Here is a 26,236-nt window from a genome sequence, read left to right as displayed (position 1 = left end):
AAAGAAAGAAAGAAAGAAAGAAAGAAAGAAAGAAAGAAAGAAAGAAACGAAGGAAAGAAGGAAGGAAGGGAAAGAAAGAAAGAGAGGGAGGGAGGGAAGGAAGGATATAAATATATCTATGTTTAAAAGATATCTATTATACTGTTATCTCATACAAGTGGTTTATATAAGTGAAATATGAGTGAAAAGGAAAATTTCATTATGTATTGAAAAATTTTAAAGCAAGCTTTAAAAGGATTGATGATTTCATATGGTAGCTATTTTCGTTTAAACACAATAAAAGGAAAATGGGATAAGTCATATGACATCTTACCAATCATGTTTAATTAAAACATCTTTTCCTCTTTCACCTTCAACTGCTTTGCTATGGCAATGACAAATAAACACTAAATTGAATAAACATTTAATGTGTCAACTCATGTTAAATACAAATTTAACTGCTTTAGGTACAGTTACACACACGTATCACTTTCATGAATTTTTAATTTCTACATCATTTTTCTATTATATGTATTGTATATATATATATCTATCATAAATATGAAGACATGTTTAGACACACAAATTTTAGAATTATTTATTTTTCAAAATAGCCTGGTTACAATAACTAAACATATTGAGAAAATAAACTTGGATCTACTTGTAAGTCTGCTTTTGTTTATCATTCAACTTTATTGATGTGCAATTTATATACAGTAAAATTCACCCCTTTTTGTTCACAGATTTGTGACAAATGAATAGTCATGTAACCACTATTACCATCACGATATACACTATTTTCATCATCACCCCCCAAAAAATCTGTTGTGTCTCTTTATAGTTAATCCTTGCCTTTCACCGCCAGCTCCTGGCAACTCCTGAGCCTGTTTTCTGTCTCTATAAATTTTGCCTTTTCTAGAATGTCATACAAATGGAATATACAGTATATAGCCCTTCACCTCTGGCTTCTTTCACTTAGCATAATGCATCTGTGATTCATCCATGTTGTTACATATATCTGTAGTTCTGTTACTTTTCATATTGCTAAGTGGTATTCCATTGATTGGATGTATTCCATTATTTATTTACTCATTTAGCAGTTGAAAGGCACTGAGGTTATTTCCTACTTGTAAGTCTTTCTTAACATGGCAGATCATAAGGCAGCATAGTATTGTGGTTAAAAGATATGAGTTCCAATCTCAGGTCCAATATCAACTTGTACCTTTGAGCAAATTACTTATATTCTTGGAGTTATAGTATTGTTGTGAAGATTAAACTAGTATATGGCCTGTAAAGTGATAAGTGTCTGCTGTTATTATTACTACTGTCCCTAGTGTTCAAACTCTGCTCTACTTCCAGTCTTGAAACTAATCCCAAATTTAACACTGTCTATCACCTTAGAGCTTTTGCTATATTCCTCACTTAAAACAGCCCACCCCTTCTCTCTGCTTGCCTCCTGCAAGACCCAAGTTCCTCTTCCTCCAGGAGGACTTTTCTAACTCACAGTTCACATTGAGATTGCCATTCTGCACATTCTTATAGCAGGCATCATCCAGTCTGGTAGCCACTACTCACATGTGGCTTTATACACTTAAACTAATTACAGTTAAATAAAATTTAAATCCACTTCCTCAGTCACAAGAGCCACATTTCAAGTGCTCAACAGCAAAATGGCTAGTGGCTGCCATATTGGGCAATGAGGATGTTGAATATTCTAATCATCACAGCGATTTCCATTTTAAGTTCTAAGTTAAAAACACTGCCTAACACTTAAAACTATATAATTCTATATAGAATGGAAAAAACTAATAATCAGCAGACATTGACTGAGCTCCTATTCTGTGCAAGACATTTTACCTTAAGCAATGATACAGCATCTTTTAGGGGAACTTGAACCACCTGGACAATTATATAAAATAAATTTAAAAGAAGAAATGATTACCAAGGTCTGGCAGGTAAAAGAAAAAAAAAAGTCATTAAAATTTAGAAGTTGGCCAGGCACAGTGGCCCTCACCTGTAATCCTAGTACATTGGAGGCCAAGACGGATGGATTGCTTGAACCCAGGAGTTCAAGACCAGCCTAGGCAACATGACAAAACCCTCATCTCTATAAAAAATACAAAAATTAGCCAGATGTGGTGGTGCACACCTGTAACCCCGGGTACTTGAAAGGCTGAGGTGAGAGGATCACCAGAACCTGGGAGGTCGAGGCCACAGTGAGACACAATTGCACCAAAACACTCCAGCCTGGGTGCCACAGTGAGATCCTGTCTCAAGAAACAAAACAAAAAAGTTTAGAGGCATGTGTGGTGGCTCACACCTAAAATCCTAACACTTTGGGAGGCCAATTGGGGTAAGATGGGTTGAGCCTAGGAGTTCATCACCAGCCTGGGAAACATACCAAGATCTTGCCTCTACAAAAAATAAAGTAATCGGCAGGGAGGGTAAAGCAGGAGGATCCACTTTGTCAAAAGATCTACAGAATCACAAAACAATGTTCTGCCTAGATTTGTCTCAAGCTAAAGGTGTCTCAAGGAAAAGGTAAGCTTTTAAAGTCCAAACCTTGAAGGAGAAAATAATTGTGTTTTCAGAGAAGAAGGCAAAGCAAAGACAACAACAGTTAAATTTGACTGCTGGAAGACTCATTTCAGAATATAGCTTAAAAAGTCACTATACGTCTCATGAATCAATCCAGATACTATATCACCCACCCCTCTGGCACAAGGTCATGACTCACTGTCTGAAACCACAATGCTTATAGAATCCTCAAACGTTCAAGGGTAACTACATTTGGTTCACTTCAGCAATGGAAAGAGAGCTCATTAAGAATTCCCCATTTTCCCCACTACAGTCCCTTACCATGAGAAGCCACCTACAACTGCCAGAGCTGATGGGATTATTCCAGTTTTATCTTCTCAAGGAGGATTCTGAGAACCACTGAAGGGTGAGTTTAAAGGTGAATCATCAAAGCCAGTTTAAATGTTTTGAAAAGATTAAGGCATGAAATTATCATTTACAATGCACTTGCCTTAGAAGATCCTGGTTTTCTACTTTTCTATTTACACAAGAATGTCAGGAGATCCTCCTGAGAGGAAGCAGAATGTTAAGATACCCTGGGAAGTCAGAGTCATTACTATCACTCCCAAGGCAGCTATAATGGCAGGAGAAAAGTATCCAGTGTAAATAGTTTGCCACAGTGGAGCCTTACGTTACTATATACACAACATGGGATTTAGGGCAACATCCATATGCCAATCCCAGTTCTATCACCGTCTAGCTGGGTGACCCTCATTTAATTCCTTAATTTCTCCTGTCATCAGTTTATTCATCTGTAAACTGGGGTAACACTGTCCTTAATTACTTTGATGGAGTGTTGTGATGGTCAAATGAAATAATGGCTGGGAAAACACTTTGCAATCTGTAGATCACTAAGCACATGGGAACTATTATCTGGTCTTTTCCCCTAAAACACTGCTCCTTGGAGTTCACTTAGCCTGGGATTTTCCAACTTCACTTCTAAAAGAACATTTTTGGAGCTACTCAAATGAAGACTTAGACAAAATATGAGTATCTGTTTTCTGCTTTTTTTCTGATCCAAGGAGCTTGCTTCCTTTCACAGATTTAGCTCTTTATGTCATTAACTAAATTTAAATCATGCCTAAAGACTTACTTGTTTGGCAGCATAGTTTAATATCCTGTTTGGTTTGATTTTTAAAATTCTTTTGTAAAGCACTCCAAGATGTTTGCATGAAGATCACTCAACAAATGGAAGCCTCTCTCGAATAATACACACACAAGGACACACCCACATCAATGAGAAGAAACATAACACAGACTTTTGTTAACTTGGTAAAACAAGTGCTCAAAAAACAATTCCTAAAATTACATTCGATGCCACACTGTATGACCTTTTCTTGACTGAGAGAGCCTTAACCCTGTCAAAACTGCCTTAAAGCTAAGGTAATCTGGTAGAATTCAAGTCCACCAACTTATATAGAGAAATGTAAGTGTATGCTTCAACACAGACACAATATTTTCCATGAAGCAGGCATCCTGGCAAGTAAAAATTCCCTCGTGTTTCAGCATGTATCGAGAGACTCACCATCAGATCCTGAACTGCGTTACATAAGCACAATACCCTTATTGTTAGCAGCTGTGTATTGGTCAGCATTGCACAACTGACCAGGTGCATGGCAGGATGGAGTTTTGTCTTTATCCAAAGATTCAGAGTAGATGGGCTCAGGACTTCCTCTATGAAGGCAATACATTAATTCCAAGCCATCAGGATTATTATAACCCACAAGATACTTTGCCAATTTATGCATATGTGGCAAAAATTAACGCATGTAGTAGATAACAAAAGAGCCATTGGTTTAATGTGGAAGCATTCTTTTCACTTCTGAATGTTCAAGAATTCATTTTAAATGTAACTATCTGGATGTGAAAGTAAAATAATTCACTCGATGACACTAAATATCATCAGACAATTCCAGGGAAGACATATTCAAACTACCAACAGCAAGGGTATGTGATTTTCAATGATCACTTTAGGATAAAGGTATAATACTAAAAAGTATTCATTAGAAAAGCCAAGGAAAGATCAATCCATATAGGAAAGAAGAGTTTCTAAAATTGAAAAAAAAAAAAAATTGAAAAATTTATCTCCCTCTATACTCAAGAAACAACTTCAATTACTTGAAATTAACAATGAAGATTCTGACTTTTATATTGCCTTATGACAGGATTTCAAAGGCTGTTTTCTCACCTTTGCTCTTTACTTGAGTTTAAATACTTTAAAGTATATTTTCCTTTACGGATGTACCACCCCATTCAATTCATTTATTGATTTCAAAAGCTTCCAATACCAGCTAGTTGTTATTTAAGGGTACTATGCTGCAAGGCAAATTATTGAGCTGCTAATTTTTGTGTTCTGTATTTTCACAGTCAGTTTTTTTGTTATTACGTTTAGTTTTTAAGAAATGTTTACTTATATATAAAATACAGCTGATCCAAAATTCCTTAAGAAAACAAATGACAATATTTAGGATATACTAATAATATCAGCATTACTATTATAGAAAATGCCCTGTATTGACATTATTAAACCACTTTTCTAAACTTTTTGGATACAGAACTAATGTATCCTGAGTATGTGCTCTGTGACAGCCATGGAGTTAAGGGTCCACCCATTGAGGAAGCTACAATGAGTTTCCTCAATGTATAGATGAGGAAGTTGAAGCAAAGTCATTAGAGAAAGCTGAAGTTATCTACTCCAGAGCACTTACTCTGCACCAGCAACCTAATGATGAGGGTGTTTGCAGCTGCAATTAACAGAGGATGAGCAGGACTTCTGCTCTAGCATACAAAGAAAGGAACTCCATTTTCAAGTTTAGGCCACAAGCTTACCTGCAGGACAGGTAAAAATAGTGTTTACAAATAGAGGATTATCAAATACCCAAATTATGAATTACGTTTATGGCACTTTTATTTATGAAAAACATTCAACTCAAGACCCTGTGCCTCAATTATAATAGTTTAGTGGCAAAATATTGACTAATTTCAGTTCTGCCTGTGAAATAATAATGGAATTCAAATATCTCATTGTTGAGAGACACTAAAACCAGTGCGCAATTTATTAATATGGTCTCAGTTAGGAAATCATGTACAGATTATACCAACAAAGTATGCACTTCACAATACTGCAAGTAACACCATTTTGAAGGGGATGGACTCCACATTCAGACTCTATTTTAGCTTGTAATCTGTGATGACCTTACAGAAAATGGAATGGTTTTGTGTTTGTTTATTGTTTCTGAAAGCAATCTCTCTTGGTGACTTTTCTTTATTTTTGTTATAAAGACCGATGTCTGTTTGTCCAGAACTGTAATTTACAGTAAGTTCTGGGTGAGATTGTGCATGTCCCTATTCAATACTTTCAGTACCAAAGTGGAAAGAAGAAAGATTGTATTTCCTTCCTTGTTTTATTTTATGTTTCCTTTCTCTGTTTTATTTCCTCAGATTAGTCATGCAGGAGCAGGGACATTTATTTCTGTGCCCAATGATCTCTTCTATTTAATTTCTTAGGCCAGTTATTACAAATAAAGAAGTGACTTGGACTCCTTGAGATTCTCTCTGGTCACTTTCCAGGTGGACTTTTCTTTCCCGGCTATAAATGGCAAAATGAGCAGAGCCTCCATAAATTAGGCACTATTTGTACTACATCTTGCAGAAATTATTTAAATATTCTAGCCTATGGGTGTTCCTATTTCTTACTTCCTCTGCAAATGGTCTTTGATAGATATCAGGGGAAAAATATACACACACACCTCATTTGGAAGATAGGGTGTTAAATATGCATGATAAAATCACGATCTTGAAGGAAAAATAAAGTAACCCTCCACAATTACTCCATGTGGCTTCCTTCATGATGAATGTATTTTAGGGAAAAATTAATTTCCATATCTTTCCACAAGAAAACAATAAAAACTAGAACAACAAGTTACTTTACCTCTTCTGCCTTTAGTTTTAAAAGTAAATCAAGGTATGTCAAGTTTGCAGATTTTCTGGAAATCCTGAAATGAAAAGTACTCCTTAGCTGGCTAACTACCTCCTGGCTTAAATTTCACTTAGGTGCTACATTTCCTCATCTAAATTATGTTCCTCACATCAGTCTCTTATACCACCATTTTCATTCTTGTATGACCATACCTGCAATTATAGAGTTTTTAATTTCCTACCTCCACAAGTTAATTGTAAACTCTTTTTCTTAAATTTTATTTTAACCATTATACCCAGTGCCTATCACAGTACCTGGTACATAATACACACTCAATAAATATGTATTGAATTAATGATTAAATAAATAGTGAAGCAGACAACAGGGATTTTTACTGCTTAATGAAGTAAAATATAGTGTCATAATGTCTCACTAGTACATCTTCACACTAATCTAAAATTACAGTCATGTGTTGCTTAACAACAGGAATTCTTTCTGAAAAATGTGTTATTAGGCATTTCATCATTTTGCAAACATTATAGACTGTACTTACACAAATCTGATAATAGATGACATAGTCTACTATACACCTAGGCTATATGGTACAGCCTGTTCTTAGGCTACAAACCTATATGTATCACTGTGCTGAATACTGTAGGCGATTGTAACAAAATGGTATTTGTGTATCTAAACATAAAAAAGTACAGCAAAAATTTAGTTGTAATCTCATAGAACCACTGTCCATGTGGTCTGTCATTGACCAAAACATCATACATGGCACATGACTGCCCATATTAATCAAGAAATGTCCTGTGCCTTTCTCTTAACCCACCACAATGTCTCTGCTTTGTGAAGTCATGATGGTCTAATTTCTTACTGAGGCTCCAAACAAAACACAAGGTAAGGCCAAATATACCACCTGGGATATTCTGAAGTTCTGGTTTGACCTTTCACAGCATGGCCTGGGTTTTGGGAGATGTGATGTTAAATATGTGTGATAAAATGAAACCAATTCAAAAGACGATACAGCTAGGTAGATGTTATACCTAAGCAAGCTACAAGTCTTCTAGCACTGTTCTTAAACTTTCTTCACTAATAACACAAATAGTTTAAATGCTAATAGGACATATTTTAAATATATTTTCTAAGTATTATAGAATGGTCTCTACCTTTCAGCAAACTATCATTTATATGAAAGAGACAGACTAATTGATCAAGAGATAGATAAATGTATATATGTATGATATTTATGTACTATATATACACAATATTACATACTATGTACATATTCTATGTATTGCATATTGAAAAATATACCTTGTTCACGCTCATGTTTCGCTCAACTAATGGATTTCTCTTTATAATTTTGCACTGCAAAAACAAAGCTCTAGATGAAACATTTCCAGTGACTTAATCATTAGAGACATAATAAAACTAGATAATTTAGGCAAATGTTGAGGTTTCTTTCCTCACAGTGTCTATTTGGCTATGCAGATTGTTTCATATCATTGGATAAGTTACTTTACAATTATCTCTTTAATCTTAGAATAAACCTGACCTGATAGGTGAACGATTTCAGAAGGAAAGGCAGGAGGAAGAAATGTTGACTCTGCCTAATCCCTAAACCATCCTACTCTGCTCCAGGTAGGGCTCCTTAAGAACAGTACAGGGACTGTGCTTTGGCCTCACATTGGGTGTGTCAGCTACGGTCCTCAAGACTCTGCAGTGTCATTCACGTGGCCTGCAATGCTCTAGTCCTGACCTCTCCAACAAAGTTCCCGCTTCGTTTAAATATCTGCTGTTGAGCATTACACTGTCTCCTGACTAAAGCCCTCTGGAATCTAGACACCCACGTGCTACAGCACCCCCACACCATTTATGTCTGTTTCCATAAAAATAGATGTCCACTTGTTTACATGTTTTCTCTGTATCCTTTCATGTGTCTGTCTGGCTGAAGTGAAGGACTGCAGAGTATTTCCTGCAACCCAACCACAACAGGAAGACTCGGCTCTATCCTTGGACCACTAAGGGCATCCCAGTGTGGGCCTGACGTGTGGGGGTGAAAGCTGCATTGTCTCCCAGTTTCTCAATGGCCCCAAGTTGCCAGTGAAAATAGAAGAAATTCACAAAGCCCAGAAACCATGGCTCAGGTTGTCATAAGGCAGGGTTGAACTGTTACTTCAGTTTCTATAGATCACTAATTTCATCTAACCATGGAAATGTGATGCTGGTAACTGCCAAGAAAAGGTGAGATGCCAGTGATGGTCTTCAAGTGGTAAAATGTGTCCCCTCGATTGATTTCACCATTTACTTTTCTGAGGTTCTAATGACAGATCAAAAAAAGTTATTTTAAAAAAAAGAAGTAGTCCACTAGACAGTGAGCTCTATGAGGTCAGAAAGGACTACTATTTTGTCTATTGTTGTCATTATTGTTGTTGTTCATTACTGTACTGTTCCTGGAGCCAAGCACGGTACTCAACACATTGCAGGCATGAATTAACATTTATTGGGTGCTTACATGTTCTAGACACTTCTGAGAACTGGTAATACTGTGATAAATAAGACAAAGCTCTTGCTTTCATGGAGCTTACATTCTATTTGGGAAAGGAAAAAATAAATAGAATTAAATGAAAAAGAAAATATCAGAAACTGACAAGTATCAGGGAAAGCAGGTGGCGGCGAATTTAAATGGCAATGATAGGAAGGATAGGTCTTTTTCATTGCATGACTGGAGCTAGCTATGAGAAGATCACAAGACTTCCCATTCTTGAGTGCCTAAGAGGATCGCCTGAGGAGTTGAGGACCATCAAGGCCTTGGCTACATTCTCAGAGATTCTTTTCACTGGGTTTGGGAGGTAGGGGCCTGCATATTGGTATTTTCTAAATGTTCCCCAGCTGATGCTAATAATCAGGACTGAGAACCACCGAAGAGGAAAAATGTTCCAGGCAAAGGAAGAGCTAGTACCAAACTCTTCCAAAACTCTTCCAATGAGGGGTGAGGCTTGCGATTAGAGCAGTGGTTGACAAACCTCTAATTGTAATCATCTAGACAGCTTTTAAACATCCAGATGCCCACACCACACCCCAAACCTGTTAAATAGAAGGCAAGGGGTGGAGGTGGGGCCAAGAGGAGTGAGGAGTGGGAAGCAGCAGTATTTTCAAAAAGTACTCAGGAGTTTTCAATGTACTGTCAAGTGACCAGACCTAGTCCTGCTCTTCCCAGGACAAAGGGATTTTCAGGGACATGAAAACTTCAGTGCAAAAACTGGGGCTGTCTCTGGCAAACGAGGATAATTTGTCACCAGGGTTAGACAAGTCGTTCTCAAAGAATGGTCCTATGGCATCAGAAACGCTGGGGTGAGGCCCCACAATCTGTGTCATAACAGCCCCTCTACATGATTTTGATGTAGACTAAGGTTTGAGAACCAATATGTTAGAGTAATGGAGAAATCTATGTCTACAGTGTACACAGAGAAGGGGGTAATGGTTTGAAGAATTAATGAATAAATCAATTCACTCATCAGGAAATATATGTTGATAATGTCTAAACAGTGGGATGAATATTAAAGTCTTTGATTTTATGAATGTATAAGCCAGTAGAAAGGCATATTTTGCTCAAGCAATAAAACAAATGTTTAGAGTTTTTAAACAATCAAAAGCAAATCAGCATAAGGCTCAAACTGCTGTGAAACTCCTTAGAATAGAGTACCTTGATAATATGATGCCAAAAGAAAACTACTTACAGTTTAAAAAAAAAAGAAAGTGTACTGGAAAGCAAAGGGGAAATTCCAGAAAGGAGAGAGCCCAAAATGTAGTCTATAAACTTTGTTCCCACTGTGGCTGACCCCTGTGATGTGCATATAGCACTGACAGCTAAAGCTAATAAGAACTAACCCAAGATTTGAGGTGAGAGAAAGAGTTCACAGTTTGGGTCCAGCAAAATCAAGTGACTATTTTTTAAAAACAGCACTCTTCAGGGGAGTATATCAAAATACAGAGTCTCCACAAGAGATCATTCATCACTAGAAAACATTTACTAAATTTACTCAACTGCTCCCAACATGCCACACACACACACACACACACACACAAAATCCAGGAAAATATGAGATTTGCAAGAGAAATGACAAATAATGGAGACCAATTACAAGATACCCAGATATTAGTACTAACGTCTTGGGATGCTTCCACCCAATCTTCCTTCCCTCTCTCCTCCACTCAGAGTAGACATGCGTGAGTTTCAGCAGCTCTCTTGGTCTTTTCCAGCTCCTGGCCTCATTTTCTCTCACAGGTGTTTCCTCTATTAACATTCTTGCAAGTGGTACCTGCCTCTCTGAGGATCCAGTTACACAACTGATATAGGAAAGCTTAAAATATGAACTACTGCTCTAGTAATGGCTCTCAAACTTTGGTGGTCTTGACACACAGGTCTTATTAAAACACAGTTGCTGGGCTCCAGCTGAGAGATCTGGATTCTGAATTTGTATGTCTAACAAGTTCCCAGGTAATCCTGATGCTTCCAGTCTGGGCTACACTTTGAGAACCACTGGTATAAGCATCACTCCCCTTGGCCCCAGGACAATAGGATGATAAGGGATCTCACCAATCACTTTTCCTTGTTTGTTTTCTGAATTATTTCCTGGGGGAAATCTGACACTTGAGCATCTGCTGTTAGAGGGAAGGTGAAGCATAGGAAGCAGGGACCAGGCCTTCTCCCCTACTGCAACCAGAGCAACTCTGCTACTATCTGTTTCATATATTGATATTTTATTTGATAAAAGAGTTCAGATGGTAAGAAAAATACTTGAAAACAATGACTTTAACAAAACTCAGCCAAGCTGTGGCCTATACAAATCAAAGACAATCCTGGCAACTCTTGCCTCTGGTAGGGTTTACCAGCTGGACTACACGGACCAGTAGCTACATTATGAACAGCCATGCCCTATGCCCTTGCACTAACTTTCACATGCGTAAGTCTGCAGTAACACTTAGGTCTCCCGAGAGCCTCCGATTTCCCTGACTCACATGTTCCCTGCTCTCAACACATGGGAGAGACTTTTTATCCTTTTGGTGGGATAAAATAGCTTCTAAGCAAACCATATTGAAGAAACATTTTCCTTTGGTGAAGGCAGACCTTTTTCCCTTTCTTCTTTCACTGTTGCCCCTTCAAAACCTGCTTCCCTTGTTTGACAACTGCGAGGGAGAAGACAAATAGTAATCAAACAGTTCAAAGCTGCAGGCAGGATCAACCTTCAGGCTGCTGCTGTTCTATCAACAGATAAACACTTCTCATCACTTTTAATTCTTTTAAACACATTCCTGCTTTGCCTGTAGAGCTGAGTTATTCAAAAAGCTAAAAAGTTTCCTGCGTCTTTTTTATTGTATGTAAATGAAAGGGCCTGCCTTTTACTTTTCAGTACTGATAGATGCAAAACATGAGCAACAGTGAATTATAAAGGACTGATTGTCACAACTCAGTGACACTGTCTAGTTTTTACAACATGGGAGAAGCATTACACAGTTACATATAACTCTATTTTTTTTTGAGACAGTCTCACTCTGTCACCCAGGCTAGAGTGTAGTGGCACGATCTCGGCTCACTACAACCTCCCCCTCCTGTTTCAAGCAATTCTCCTGCCTCAGCCTGCTGAGGGCACCACCATGCCTGGCTAATTTTTGTATTTTTAGTAGAGACAGGGTTTCACTATGTTGGCCAGGTTGGTCTCAAACTCCTGACTTCAGGTGATTCACCTGCCTCAGCCTCCCAAAGTGCTGGGATTATAGGCATGAGCCACCACACCCAGCCTCATAAAACTCTTAACTCTTCAGGTATAAGTGATGGAAACCTAAGACATTTTTAGCTTTTTTTTTTTTTTTAACCATTTAAATATTGCCACTTAATGAACCAATAGGACTTCTGAGATTAAAAGATGTGGGGTGGGGGGAAGTAGATGCAATGTATGTTTGCTATTACACAGAAGTTCTGACAATTTGGTGGGAGGAAGCTACTAGGCATCAACTTCTTCTACATTTTGAATCAACTAGTAATTTGAATATGCCATCCCCCTCTTCTTCACTATCCTGGGATAATTACGAACTACCTTTCAGTGGTCAGTTTTTTCTTTTTTAATAACGTTGGTAAGAAATTAAATCAGACAAGTGATAAATAGAAAATAAGGCAACAATAACAGAGAGCTGAGGGGGCCTAAGTCCTCTTCTTTAAAAAGTATAACAGTTTAAACTTTCATATTGATAGTGATGACTTTTGGAGGGGTATGTTTGAGGCAGACAATCCAAAGAATGTACTCCAAAACTTCTCCCAACCCCACCCCTCCCGCCTCCCCGCCCACCATCCTGCTTCTCTCTTGCTGAAGTATAGGCATACTGAAAAAATCTGCTTAATGAGTTAAGGAGGGATGCAGAGGCAGCAGGATGGAGGGGTGGAGATCTTAAACACTGGTTCAAATGGTCAAGTTTGAATCTCAGATTTAGCCGCTCAGTAGACTTTAGAAAAGATGTGCCCTCTTTCTGCTCTGTTTCTGTATCTAGGTATCAGTGAGGCCAACCTAACTCTCCAGGATTGTTGTGAAGATTTCATGGCATAATGTCCACAGAAGCAAGTCCTATGGTTATTTGTAACACAGTACTTGATGCTCAGTAAATATCGGTTAAAAAGTAGGAAGCTGATTCATAACCTTTTGAAAGATTAAATTAACAGGCACAGCCAGGTACAGTGGCTCACGTCTGTAATCCCAACACTTTGGGAGGTCAAGGCAGGCGGTTTGCCTGAGGTCAGGAGTTTGAGACCAGCCTGGCTAACATGGTGAAACGCTGTCTCTACTAAAAATACAAAAATTAGCAGGGTGTGGTGGCATGCTGTAATCCCAGATACTTGGGAGGCTGAGGCAAGAAATCTCTTGAACTGGGGAGGCGCAGTTTGCAGTGAGCCGAGATCACACCACTGCACTCCAGCCTGGGCAACAGAGCAAGACTCTGGCTCAAAACAACAACAACAACAAAACAAACAACAACAACAACAAAACTAGCAGGCCCACATTCAGGATGACATAATGTATGTTCACAAATGAAACTGGAAATAAGGGTTAAAACAGTCTTAAGTTATGTAGGGGTTTGTTCTATAAGGAATTTCATTTGCTATATTGGAGAACTGGGGATAAAAAAAGATAAATGAATGAAAAAATAAATACAATAGAATGTAGGAGTGCTCACGCTTCCATATACAAAGGCTTGCTGGAGTAGAGAGAGGAGCAGCTGCCAAGGGTGAGGGGAGGTGAGTATCCAGGGGAGGTTTTGCTCTGCACAGAAACTCACAGAGGACTTGAGCCCTGGTTATAAGTGTAATTCATCACACAGATGTAGTGGGGTAGGGGGCAGGGAACGGTGAGCATACCAGACTGAAATTATATGTGCTTATATAACATATGACTTCAGAATAACACAATTTCATCAATTTGCCATGAAAAACAAGTAAAAGAAACATCATAGGTGAATAAAACTTGCCCATTTATAACAGGCAGTTTTAAGCAGAAGAAAATGGAGAAAATAAGAAACATGAACAAGGCTCTCAAATTGTGTGCTACAGAGGAAAGAGAGCCAGGAGGTCAACAACCTGCTCAAGTCCAGCTCTACCAGATGCTACCTGGGGGATCTTAGACAAATCTCCTCAAACTCTGAGCCTCAGTTTTCTCATCTCCAAAAACTCAGAGTTGGCTTAGCAGATCATTAAGGCATCTGCCATTTCTAAAAACCATAGGACACAATGAAAATCAAAGCTCTACTTCTACATATCTATTAATTAAAAGAGATCAGTGAAGAATCTGCTGCTTCTTTTGAAAAATCACTGTTTTGAAACCTTACTTCATCACACAAAACAGATTATACACCTATAAATTTTATGTCTATATGTATGGATGGATGTGTGTGTGTGCATGAGTGTATGTGTGTTACAGCTTATTACTAGGGGAAAAATAGACTGGATTAAGTCACACCTGGGTAAGGTGGATGGGGAGAGAGGGATGGGAAGCAAAAGGAATTTGAAATGTCTGCAGAGCTCATTAGTGCCCTGATACCAAATGATTCAAGGACATCTTTGGCTTTGATTCAAACAGTTGTTCTGTCCTGAGTAACATGACGACAATCTAAAGATCCACAGCTGGCCTCTGGAAAATCCTGTCGGATTCTCCTGTTATAAAAGTAACAGATTTGCTGTATTGGTTGGATGATACAGGACCATTTCAGAATGAATCCTGTCAAAGCCAGGGGCCCAGAGGAGCTGCTTCCTAAAGCAGTTTTGGTAGAAGATGGGATTTGTTTTTAAGTTGCTCTGGTATTAAGAAAGGCTGAGCAAGCAGTTTTGAGGGGTCACAGCTCAAGCTGAAACAAAAAGTGAACATTTGTGTTTAGACATTGTGATGGGGTGCATTTTTGTTACTCTACCCTACGTCTACAGTCCCGGGGTTTCTCAGTCCACTCTCCAAATAACGCAGAGGACAGACGACGTCAAGATGAATCACGTGCCTCCGCGCATATATGCTGTCTTCTCTTCTTTCGTAGAAGTTTGATGCCACAGTGGATGCTACCAATGACACCGTTTGATTTTGAAATAAGGAGATAAGCCCAAGTTTTTCTTGGACACACCCTTCAGCCTTCGTTCATCACAGCATCCCTGAAATTGAAAGCCAGCAGCGACCTGAGGCACCATCAATTTAGCTGCTTATTCCTAAGAAAAAGTTTAATACTTTAAACATTAGGATAATATGAGATTAACATCATAAATTTATTCCAGAGGCATGAGGGATTTTCCCCAGATGCTTTTCTCCACCTTTGCTTTTTAAACTGAAGACAATCCTCATTAAAGTTAGACACAGATTAATCTAATACATAATTTCCACTACTTGCTGGGGGGCTCAGGGATTGTTATATCACACGGCACGTGCTCTCCTTACATGTAAGGTCCTCCCCTCCAACTCCTCACCTCTCCTTCCTTAGATCCCAGAAAGCTCTGACCACCAATGAATGGAACTTGAGCCACCTGAGATCCAGTGATACCAAAATATTTCTAGGAATGAATTTCTCTCTTTTAAATACAAACTCTAAGCCCTGCAGAATTTCTTTTCCTTGGGGAGGCAAAATAAATATTTTCCTTGCTGCCACATCAATAAATTTTCTTTCTTCCCCCTGAATTTTTACAGCCAATTTTCTACACTGAAATTTGCATGCCTGGTGTAAATTTCCAGGAGCTTTCCTCCTGGAAAGCCAGTGTCTCATACACCTCCCAGCCCAGCAAACACTGACCACATCCTGAACGAAGCTAAGCACTGTGTAATGCTAAGCAGACCTGGGCCCGCAGGAAACAAGATGCCACATTTGGGACAGCTGTCAGCACTCATCCAACGCCCTGCCTTCCACTCGTTCATCCCTGCAATTAGTGAGGAGTGAGGTTTGGAGGTAAGTGGACAGCTTCTGACTCCCAAAGCAAATGAGAGCAGTCACTTGATTGCTATTTTGCAAATACTTTGCTGAGGTTGACCACTGTCTGAAACAATTTAATTTCTATGTAAGTGTTGTTTACTAACCCTTTTCTCCGGAGACACCTGAACATCATTTTACACATTCCTACATAATCCCAAAGAATTTAAGAATACCACAGATTCACACTTTATTTTTAAGTTACTGGTGCCTGATAAAAGCTTTTCTGAAGACAGAAAAGTAGCTTAGTGGTGGTGCTTGATCCATTTAGCAAATATTTAAGTCAGAGTCAAGCCAATGAATTTTTTTCATTGATGTGTTCATTCAAAAAACATTTCATTGAGCATTTATTTTGCTCAAAATAGTATGTCAAATGCTGTAGTTGACATGAAAACAGAAGCAACAGCTTCTCCCTTAAGAGATTATATATATATATAATACATATATATATATATTCTGTATCAAAGGTTTATTTGGAAGCTTCTGAGTATGAGGGTACTTGCATCAAACGAGGATTCAAGTGGAGGGGGGAGGAAAAAAATGTGCTTGTCAGCTTGGAAAGTCACAGAGAGTTTATCATTCTATAATTAGATTAGGAGGAAAATGAAGAACCCACTGGTAGCAGGAAGAAGCAAGAGTCTTTTAGGGTATGGCATTTGATGAGATAGGTATTCAGTCACTGTGCATTTCCATTGTTTTTCCATGGCAAAACATACGACAGAGATTTGGGAACTCGCATGCCTGAAGCCAGGTTGTTCTTATGTTCCCTAACTATATTGCTTGCAGGGTTGTTATTGTCAGAGTAGTGAGTTCTGCCCCAGACAAATGGGGTGCTGGTCTGTTCCCACAAATCTTTATCCCAGTCTTCATCACAAGGAGGGCACTGCCAAGTGCTCTCAGCCAGAGTCACTTGTCTAATGCTCCTGGTTTGGTTGACAACATCTTCCTCAATACAACTTCTGTCATCACAGCTTGAGATATGATGACTAATTTCAGCTGGAGGAACCTGGTGGCGAGCATTGAAGGGACAAGTAGCCAATTTGCTTGCAACATCAGGATGATTCTTTCTGCACTTGATGATAAGGAAACCTGCAAGCCCTGATTTGATGGTTTTTGTCATAGGGGCATTGCAATAGCTTCTCAGGGTCCAGGGAGTCAATGTAAGTTTCTTCCATGTTGGAAATGAAGGAGCTGAATCCAAGTGCTTGGTGGACACACACCTTCCTCACAGTCACCTTCCTCCCACGCACTCCCCAGCAACGGTCACTTACGGCGCGTAACGTTTAGTTTTGGGCCTACACCTCCCCTCCCCCCGCCAGCCCCGAAAGACTTGACCACGTAACGAGCCCAACTCCCCCGAATGCCGCCCGCCGCTCGCCATGGATGCTGGTGTGACTGAAAGTGGACTAAATGTGACTCTCACCATTCGGCTTCTTATGCACGGAAAGGAAGTAGGAAGCATCATTGGGAAGAAAGGGGAGTCGGTTAAGAGGATCCGCGAGGAGAGTGGCGCGCGGATCAACATCTCGGAGGCGAATTGTCCAGAGAGAATCATCACTCTGACCGGCCCCACCAATGCCATCTTTAAGGCTTTCGCTATGATCATCGACAAGCTGGAGGAAGATATCAACAGCTCCATGACCAACAGCACCGCGGCCAGCAGGCCCCCGGTCACCCTTAGGCTGGTGGTGCCGGCCACCCAGTGCGGCTCCCTGATTGGGAAAGGCGGGTGTAAGATCAAAGAGATCCGCGAGAGTACGGGGGCGCAGGTCCAGGTGGCGGGGGATATGCTGCCCAACTCCACCGAGCGGGCCATCACCATCGCTGGCGTGCCGCAGTCTGTCACCGAGTGTGTCAAGCAGATCTGCCTGGTCATGCTGGAGACACTCTCCCAGTCTCCGCAAGGGAGAGTCATGACCATTCCGTACCAGCCCATGCCGGCCAGCTCCCCAGTCATCTGCACGGGCGGCCAAGATCGGTGCAGCGACGCTGCGGGCTACCCCCATGCCACCCATGACCTGGAGGGACCACCTCTAGATGCCTACTCGATTCAAGGACAACATACTATTTCTCTGCTCGATCTGGCCAAGCTGAACCAGGTGGCAAGACAACAGTCTCACTTTGCCATGATGCACAGCGGGACCGGATTCGCCGAAATTGACTCCAGCTCTCCAGAGGTGAAAGGCTATTGGGCAAGTTTGGATGCATCTACTCAAACCATCCATGAACTCACCATTCCAAATAACTTAATTGGCTGCATAATCGGGCGCCAAGGCGCCAAAATTAATGAGATCCGCCAGATGTCCGGGGCCCAGATTAAAATTGCCAACCCAGTGGAAGGCTCCTCTGGTAGGCAGGTTACTATCACTGGCTCTGCTGCCAGTATTAGTCTGGCCCAGTATCTAATCAATGCCAGACTTTCCTCTGAGAAGGGCATGGGGTGCAGCTACAACAGTGTAGGTTCCCTCAATAACCCCTTTCTGCTGTTTTCCCATGATCCATCTGTGTAATTTCTGGTCAGTGATTCCAGGTTTTAAATAATTTGTAAGTGTTCAGTTTCTACACAACTTTATCATCCGCTAAGAGTTTAAAAATCACATTCTCTGTTCAGCTGTTAATGCTGGGATCCATATTTAGTTTTATAAGCTTTTCCCTGTTTTTAGTTTTGTTTTGGGTTTTTTGGCTCATGAATTTTATTTCTGTTTGTCGATAAGAAATGTAAGAGTGGAATGTTAATAAATTTCAGTTTAGTTCTGTAATGTCAAGAATTTAAGATTTAAAAAAACGAATTGGTTAAAAAAAAAAAGAGAGATAATATTTGTGTGTGCATGAACAATTGTAACACTCCTGTGTACAGAAAGTATAGAATTTGAAATTTTGAAATAGGAAAACAATGACATGCATTTACCAAATTTAGAAATGATTAGACATGGAGCTCAAAACTAATTTGCACTTGAGTTCACATTTTCTCACAATAAATTTCATAGTCAAATAAAGAAAAAATGTAACAGAATAAGTGATCTATAATTAACTATTAATTTCATTTATATAGTAATTCTCAACACTTTAATTTTTTACTTTATTTTGGTCAATATTAATGCTTTGGGGATGCTGTTATTTTAAAAAGCAGTTAATCCTTGCAGGTAATTAAAATGTGGCAAGGGCAAGCTTAGCTATGCAAAGCATAATAAAATGCAATATGTTTTAAAGATCTTTTATTGTGAGTCAAATTACAAATTGAAAGGGCCTTTACGTGGTATTTTGATCAGTAACCTGCTTTTACAGATAAGGAAACTGAGGCCCAGAAAGAAAGTGGTACATTTATAAAAGCCTACAGCTTTTTAGCCTGGTATTGTGGCAGGCGCCTGTAATCCCAGCTACTCGGGAGGCTGAGGCAGGAGAATCGCTTGAATCCGGGAGGCAGAGGTTGCAGTAAGCCAAGATCACGCCACTGCACTGCAGCCTGGGCAACAGAGCGAAGCTCCATCTCAAAAACAAACAAAAAAAAAAAGCCTTAAGTTTTTGCCCAGAGGAGAGTGTACCTGTTGCAAACTCATTGCTGTTTTACTCTTAGTTTAGACATAATCCTAATTAGGCTGGTTATCTGATTCTCCAGCCCAACAGAAGACTTTTAGAAAGAAAAAAAGGAAACACCACTACACTCAGATTTTACAATTGCTGCAAAGTCAAAGAATTAACAACAATGAAGGAAAAGATATCAGAAACATCACAAAATAAATACATCAAGTGTGTCAGAAAATGTGCAGCAGCCTGGTGATGTTTAACTTAAGGGCAATCGCTCCATGCACGTTAACAGTCCCTCCACATTTAACTGCATTCTAGTCTCTTTTTGTTTTTGTTTTTTTAATTATACTTTAAGTTCTAGGGTACATGTGCATAGCGTGCAGGTTTGTTACATATGTATATATGTGCCATGTTGGTGTGCTACACCCATCAACTCGTCAGCACCCATCAATTCATCATTTATATAAGGTATAACTCCCAATGCAATCCCTCCCCCCTCCCCCCTCCCCATGATAGGCCCCGGTGTGTGATGTTCCCCTTCTCGAGTCCAAGTGATCTCGTTGTTCAGTTCCCACCTATGAGTGAGAACATGCGGTGTTTGGTTTTCTCTTCTTGTGATAGTTTGCTAAGAATGATGGTTTCCAGCTGCATCCATGTCCCTACAAAGGATGCAAACTCATCCTTTTTTATGGCTGCATAGTATTCCATGGTGTATATGTGCCACATTTTCTTAATCCAGTCTGTCACAGATGGACATTTGGGTTGATTCCAAGTCTTTGCTATTGTGAATAGTGCCACAATAAACATACGTGTGCATGTGTCTTTATAGCAGCATGATTTATAATCCTTTGGGTATATACCCAGTAGTGGGATGGCTGGGTCATATGGTACATCTAGTTCTAGATCCTTGAGGAATTGCCATACTGTTTTCCATAATGGTTGAACTAGTTTACAATCCCACCAACAGTGTAAAAGTGTTCCTATTTCTCCACATCCTCTCCAACACCTGTTGTTTCCTGACTTTTTAATGATTGCCATTCTATCTGGTGTGAGATGGCTTGTTCCATTCTCCTTGTCTCACATTAAGCTCTAACCACACTGTTCTTCAGTTCCACAAAACTTGCCAAGTGCTTTCCCACCTCAGGGACAGCTCATGCTGTTCTCCCTGCTGGGAACTCCATTCTCCCCATTCTTGACACGGCTGGGCCTTTTTTCTTTAAGACTCCCTTTATACAGTAACTGTTAGGGTATGGGTGCCCAGCAAATATTAGTTGAATAAATAAATGAAAAAATATGTTAACTCTGTGTCCTTCAGGAAAAGTAATCTTTAGTATGTTCTCACTAACAAGCAAAGAGAAAAATTCTTATAATATGTCCACCAAAAAGGTTTAAAATAAGTCTGTCTTAGAAAAAATAAGAGTAGCAACTTCAGGTAACTAAAAAAGTTCTTATTTTTGAAAATATAATGCAATCACCACTGAGCTACTTCCCTAACATAGTAATTTCTCTTGAAACTCTCATTTTCTTTTATTTGAAGGCAAGATTTTATAACAATGTGACTAATGCAGCCTTCCTTTTTATGGTAGCAAGCTACATATCATCAACTTTGGATACCACACTTCATGATTGGTGAAAGAATAATCACATAAATTTCTGCCTAACAATTTTTCCAATCAGCTAATTTAAAAAAATCAACTTTATCATTTAGATCAGAATCGAAGGCTTAACAAGATTAAAAGGTTTTTAATGCAATGATTATCATCAGAATAGACCACAGTTCAAAGGGAACAGACAGTCTAATTGCTTTTTATACTGTAACTCTCAATAATCAATGAGTTAAGTCAAAGTTTATGTTTTTATAATCCTTCCACATTGAGACAATTCCTATTTTACAGCAGAAATTTAAACCCACATTTGTATTTCTCAATGATCTGTCAGTCCAAGTTGCTCATTTCTCAAGTCTTAAGGAAGTGCCTCTTTGCCCCAGGTGTGCCAATTCAACCTGGAATGGGAAACATTGAGCTCTGACACCCTTAAGAGCTACCAAGATTTTGTGATGGAAATGAAGGTGACAGTTTTGTCAGGGATGTGAGAAGCAGAATCAGATTCAGCTAGTTCCTGCAGAGATGTGCTGGCTCTACAAAGATAAAGATAATAAAAGCAAGTTTGGTGGGTAAAATGAGTAGATATAACTCAAAGACACATGGGAAGAGATATTGAGTGAAAGGATGAGATTTCACACATTATTGACAGGGAAGCAGTGCCTTGGCCAAGGGTTCGGTAACCACTGAAGGGAAAGGAGAGATTTAAGTGTGTCCCTAGGATCACCTACATCCTACATTTAGATTCATCTTCTGAAGATCTAAAATCCCCGCCCCCTCTATCTCATCCCCCTTAATTCGTATTTCAAGCAATGGACTTACAAGTCCTTGGCAGAATATATGTGCAATGAGGCTCTTAATGATCCAAAGTCCCATTCCTCACATGAACTGAGTACCTGATTTTTAAAACGTTACCTTGGGCCAATGCATGTATTATCTACAACCTTTGAAACAATCCTTAAAGGTAGGTGTTATTATTTATGATTTGCAGATGAGAAAACCGAAGCTCAAAAAGGATAATGAACTTTCCCAAGGTCACACAGCTAGGAAATAGCAGAGCCAGGATTCAAATCCAAATCCTTTAGAGGGAGGCTGCCCTCTTAGCTTCATTGTTGCTCCTAATTCTCACAAAGGAACTTATTAACTGCTTTTGGCGAAAGGAAGATATTTTTCTTTTATAAAATGTAAATTAAATAAAATCTCTACAAAAATACGTAAAGCATCTCCATCATTCTTTCTAATAATAAATATTAACTTCACTTGAGCTATGTCCTGGGTTTCCCAAGAGCCATAGCATCATTACAATGTCATTTTCCAGCAAGATGTCTGGACAAGCCATGCTTCATGTCCATGCTCTGCACAGGCCATGTCACCACCAACGATGACAATGGTGCCCATTTATATTTGGAAGCTCTGTCCCAGGAAAGAGGAAAAATCTGGGAGCTGAGGAGCAAACTCCTCTGAAAGTTGTTTTTTATAGCAATCACTCAGTTTTCATTTTCTAAAGTTTTGTTTGAGAAAGATCTTAAGGTAACATTCTTTGTATAAAACTTTATAGGTTTCTAGTTTGGAGTTTTCCATCTGTTTTTGTCCCCTGTTCTTGAGGGGGGTGTGGGTGTTTATCACTGATAAAGAAATATTCTTATCAATGTTATAGGTTATGCTTACTATGTACCTGAATGATGAATTTAAAAATTAAGAAATGTGGTACAGCATCACAAAATAGCCATTTGACTAACTTTCCACTGAATCAAATTTTTTACTTCTCCATTATATCCAGAGAGACATGATCTTTCTGGCTGGTAAAAGAAAAGAAATGCAGAATTTAGGTTCTTGCCTCTACTACTTATCCTTTCTCAGATATGAGGTCATCATTTGCAAAATGGAAATATCTAATAAAATACCCAAGTTATACTGAGACTCAAATGGAATCATTCATTTGAAGACTTTTGAAAATGACGAAGTCTAATAAGCCCTCATATAAGCTAGTGTCTTACATAACTTACAGTCTTTCTTTGTATGCCATCATAAGAGATTCTACATAACAGCAACCTTCTGTAGCTTCAAAGGTTGTGGTGTTGCTGAATTTGAAATTTCTTTTGCTATTTTAAATTTGGACGTTTTTCCCCAGGAGTTACCTAGTCTGAAGACACAGTTTACTTAGAGAAGTCTACTTGCAATTGTGTGGCTCTGTGCTCCCACACAAAGTAAGAAAAGAAACTTGTGACATGTTAGAATGTTGGCCAACAAAGAAGAGAGTATGAGAACAACTCTGAAAGCAAGACAGACTTAAACTGGATGGATGTTCCCACTTTCTCAAGAGCCCTCACATTAAAGTTGGAGAAAAGACCAGAGGACGGAGAGGAGGAAGGATGATGTCCACATTGAAATGCCCGGAGTGCTAGGAGAAATCCCCTATTCAGTAACTTTTCAGATAATATCTAGGCCTATAATGATTACAGCGTAGTTCCAAAATGAGTAGTAATGAATAGTGTTGAATCATTTAAACTCCTAAGAAAAAAATCAAGAACAAAGTCTAACGATTATCCCTACTGAGTAAAATACTGCAGACCACAAAATGGTTTGCCATTCGAATGCATTTCCAGTATAAACAAATACATACTTTTAATGCACACACAAATCCCTACATGGAAACCATAGTCAAAGGCTGAAAGAGTTAATTTAGGCCTTGGAGAAAATCTGCTTTAAGCACTGGTTCAAAAGCTCTTAAATAGCAGAAAAATCAATACACTTTTATCAAACGTCAGTGTTTATAGAAGCAATACAAAACAGGATTTTGTTAAATGTATATATTACACTAGATCAAACTGTAAGTTAAAACATCTGTGTCCAAGTTAATCTCAGATACAGCATGGAGATTATTTGAATTGTGTGTTTCCTTTCGTGACCTTTTTAGATGTGGCTTTAGGGGGGGACAGGCGAGGGAATAATTTTCTTAAGCTTTTAGTTGCCTGCAACAGTGCCAACAGTTGAACATAACAGCAATATTTTTTTAAGTTACCCAGATGAATAACAAAAAGGAAGGAAAACCGCTTTAGTAATTTCAAAATAGTGTTGTATAGGGAATCTTTAAAAATAAATTATAGAGATAAATATAGGTATGTGCATCTAAGATTGCTATAGGCTTTCCATGGAATAAAATTTTCAATTAAACCAGCTTTTATGAGCAATAATCACATTTTGAGAAAGCATCCACAATCTACTCATGGGTTATACCACTTCCTCGATGAAGCAAACCTTAAAATATAAGCAAATATAATGCATTTAGCTTAATATGCATGATGTTTTTAACATAATAAAGATTTTTAAGGTCTCATAGAAAGTCCTTGGTTCTGGTTTGTAGCAGACAAGCAAAGAAGAACTGAAGTTGATGGAAGCTTTCTTTTTTTAGCTCTGTTTTTAAGGGATCAGACATCTGTAATTCAAATCCATTTTGATTGAAACAATAAATTTGACTCAATTCTGAAATTTCATTTGAAAAGTGTAAGAGAGAAATTCATGGGACCCCTCAAAGTAAATGACAAGCCTGGTCTCTGAAATATGTCAGGAACACATTAACACCATGTAAAAATAACAGCAGAGCCATACCAGAGTCACGACGGCCAAATGTCCTGAAAACAGGGCCCATCCTAGGGAAGGAATGTGTAGATATAATATTAATTGTATCTGTGTTAAGCACTTGGAACATATGATTGAATCTCCTTAATTATTATTTTTGGTGTGGTAATGATATTTTGTCTCTGTTTACTTGGTTATGTGCTGGGGAGAACATAAGAACTCAAGATTAAGAAGACTACATTGTAGATGCTCCATGAGAAGCAGGGTCATTCAACAAACACACATATTCACTGAGTGTATATTATGGCCAGGAACACCTGACTTTATGAAGTTTATATTCATGTGTGTGTGTGTGTGAGAGAGAGAGAAAGAGAGAGAGAGATACGCCAGGTGTTGATCACTACGAAGAAAATTAAGCAAGGAAAGAGAGTGATCAAGAGAAACCTCTCTGTTGAGGTGACGTTTGAGCAGAGTCCTACATAAAATGAGGCAGTAAGCCCCAAGGATGTCTGTAAAAAGAATATTCCATATAGATATAACAGGAAATACTAGAATGCCAAAGTGTGAGCTTGCTTAGTGTGCTAGAGAACATCAAAGGGGTCAGTGGGGCTGAAGCAGAAAAAGAAGGTTGGATAGAGATAGGAAATAAGACAATAGAGGTAAATGGGACCAGATCATTCCACCCCTAGAATTCATGCTGATCATGATAGAAAGACATCAGAGGATTTGAGCAGAACAGGGTCATGGCAATCATGGCGTTCAATGACTAGCGTAGTCCAATGAATAGGGTTTCCATCTAAAGTAAAGCACAATGCTGAAAACAGTACCTGCATATAAATGATGTGCAATAAAGATTTGTTGAATGAAAGAAAAGATGAATTAATATAAGAAATGATGGTGATAGCCTATGCCCCAGCAGAAACGAATCTACCGTTAGACCTTCATTCCATCAATCAAAGCCATGTTCCTTTACTTTGCAGAACATACCTGAGCAGTATAATAATTTAGCCACTTCAAGTCATCAGTGTGTTCCATAAATCAGTTGACTAACAGATCTGGCCAATGTAACTATCAACAGAAAGGGGGTTTCTTAAGCGTCTGGACAAAAAGAGACCTAGGGGGTAAGTTTTCCATTTGATTCTCAAGAAGGCATGGGTAATGGTAAAAAATTGAGAGAATGCTACTAAAATGAGAAGAAAATAATGCTGAATTCTGCCTATTTTTCAACTGTCCCTTAAATCCCATCCTGGTAATAACAACTGCCCACATCCACAACATATTTTTAGTATCTACAGTACTTTTTCGGAATCCAGTTTCTCTAGTTGAAGGATGTGGTTATCAGTCCTGGATTACCATTCTTCCTGGGGTACAGGAAATTGGATCTGGAGCTACTTACATGAGAACATGGTTAGCAAGTGCTTTTTACCTAGACTAGGATAATATTGGGCATTTTGGAGACAGAAAACTTGTCTTCATTCTCAGTATACAAAAGCCTGCTCTGAAGTAATAAATACATCTCTTAGAGTGCCCAGTTCACTAGCAGAAAGGGAAAGTTGCCATTAGGGAG

General features: G+C 38.9%; 2 protein-coding genes and 1 pseudogene across 3 annotated transcripts in view; 1 reads left to right on the top strand and 2 right to left on the bottom strand.

Moving 5' to 3' along the window:
- SUGCT (succinyl-CoA:glutarate-CoA transferase) overlaps positions 1–26,236 on the bottom strand; it is a 740,869-nt gene that overhangs the window by 289,234 nt on the left and 425,399 nt on the right. The gene's annotated exons all lie outside the window — the stretch shown is intronic.
- Positions 16,641–17,139, bottom strand: LOC111552265 (annotated as a pseudogene).
- On the top strand, positions 17,256–18,770 carry LOC111552262 (poly(rC)-binding protein 1-like). Its single transcript, XM_023226373.3, has one exon. It carries the CDS (start codon positions 17,344–17,346, stop codon positions 18,472–18,474), a length of 1,131 nt encoding a protein of 376 aa, XP_023082141.1. The 5' UTR covers positions 17,256–17,343; the 3' UTR covers positions 18,475–18,770.

Source organism: Piliocolobus tephrosceles, chromosome 8 (genome assembly GCF_002776525.5).
Source record: "Piliocolobus tephrosceles isolate RC106 chromosome 8, ASM277652v3, whole genome shotgun sequence".
In the NCBI taxonomy this organism is placed as follows: Eukaryota; Metazoa; Chordata; class Mammalia; order Primates; family Cercopithecidae; genus Piliocolobus; species Piliocolobus tephrosceles.
Note: the sequence above shows the minus strand (reverse complement) of the source record. Positions and strands in the feature narration are given on the sequence as shown.

Excerpts from the sequence above, each read along its gene's own strand:
- LOC111552262 (XM_023226373.3), top strand. The coding sequence starts at position 17,344 with ATGGATGCTGGTGTGACTGAAAGTGGACTAAATGTGACTCTCACCATT.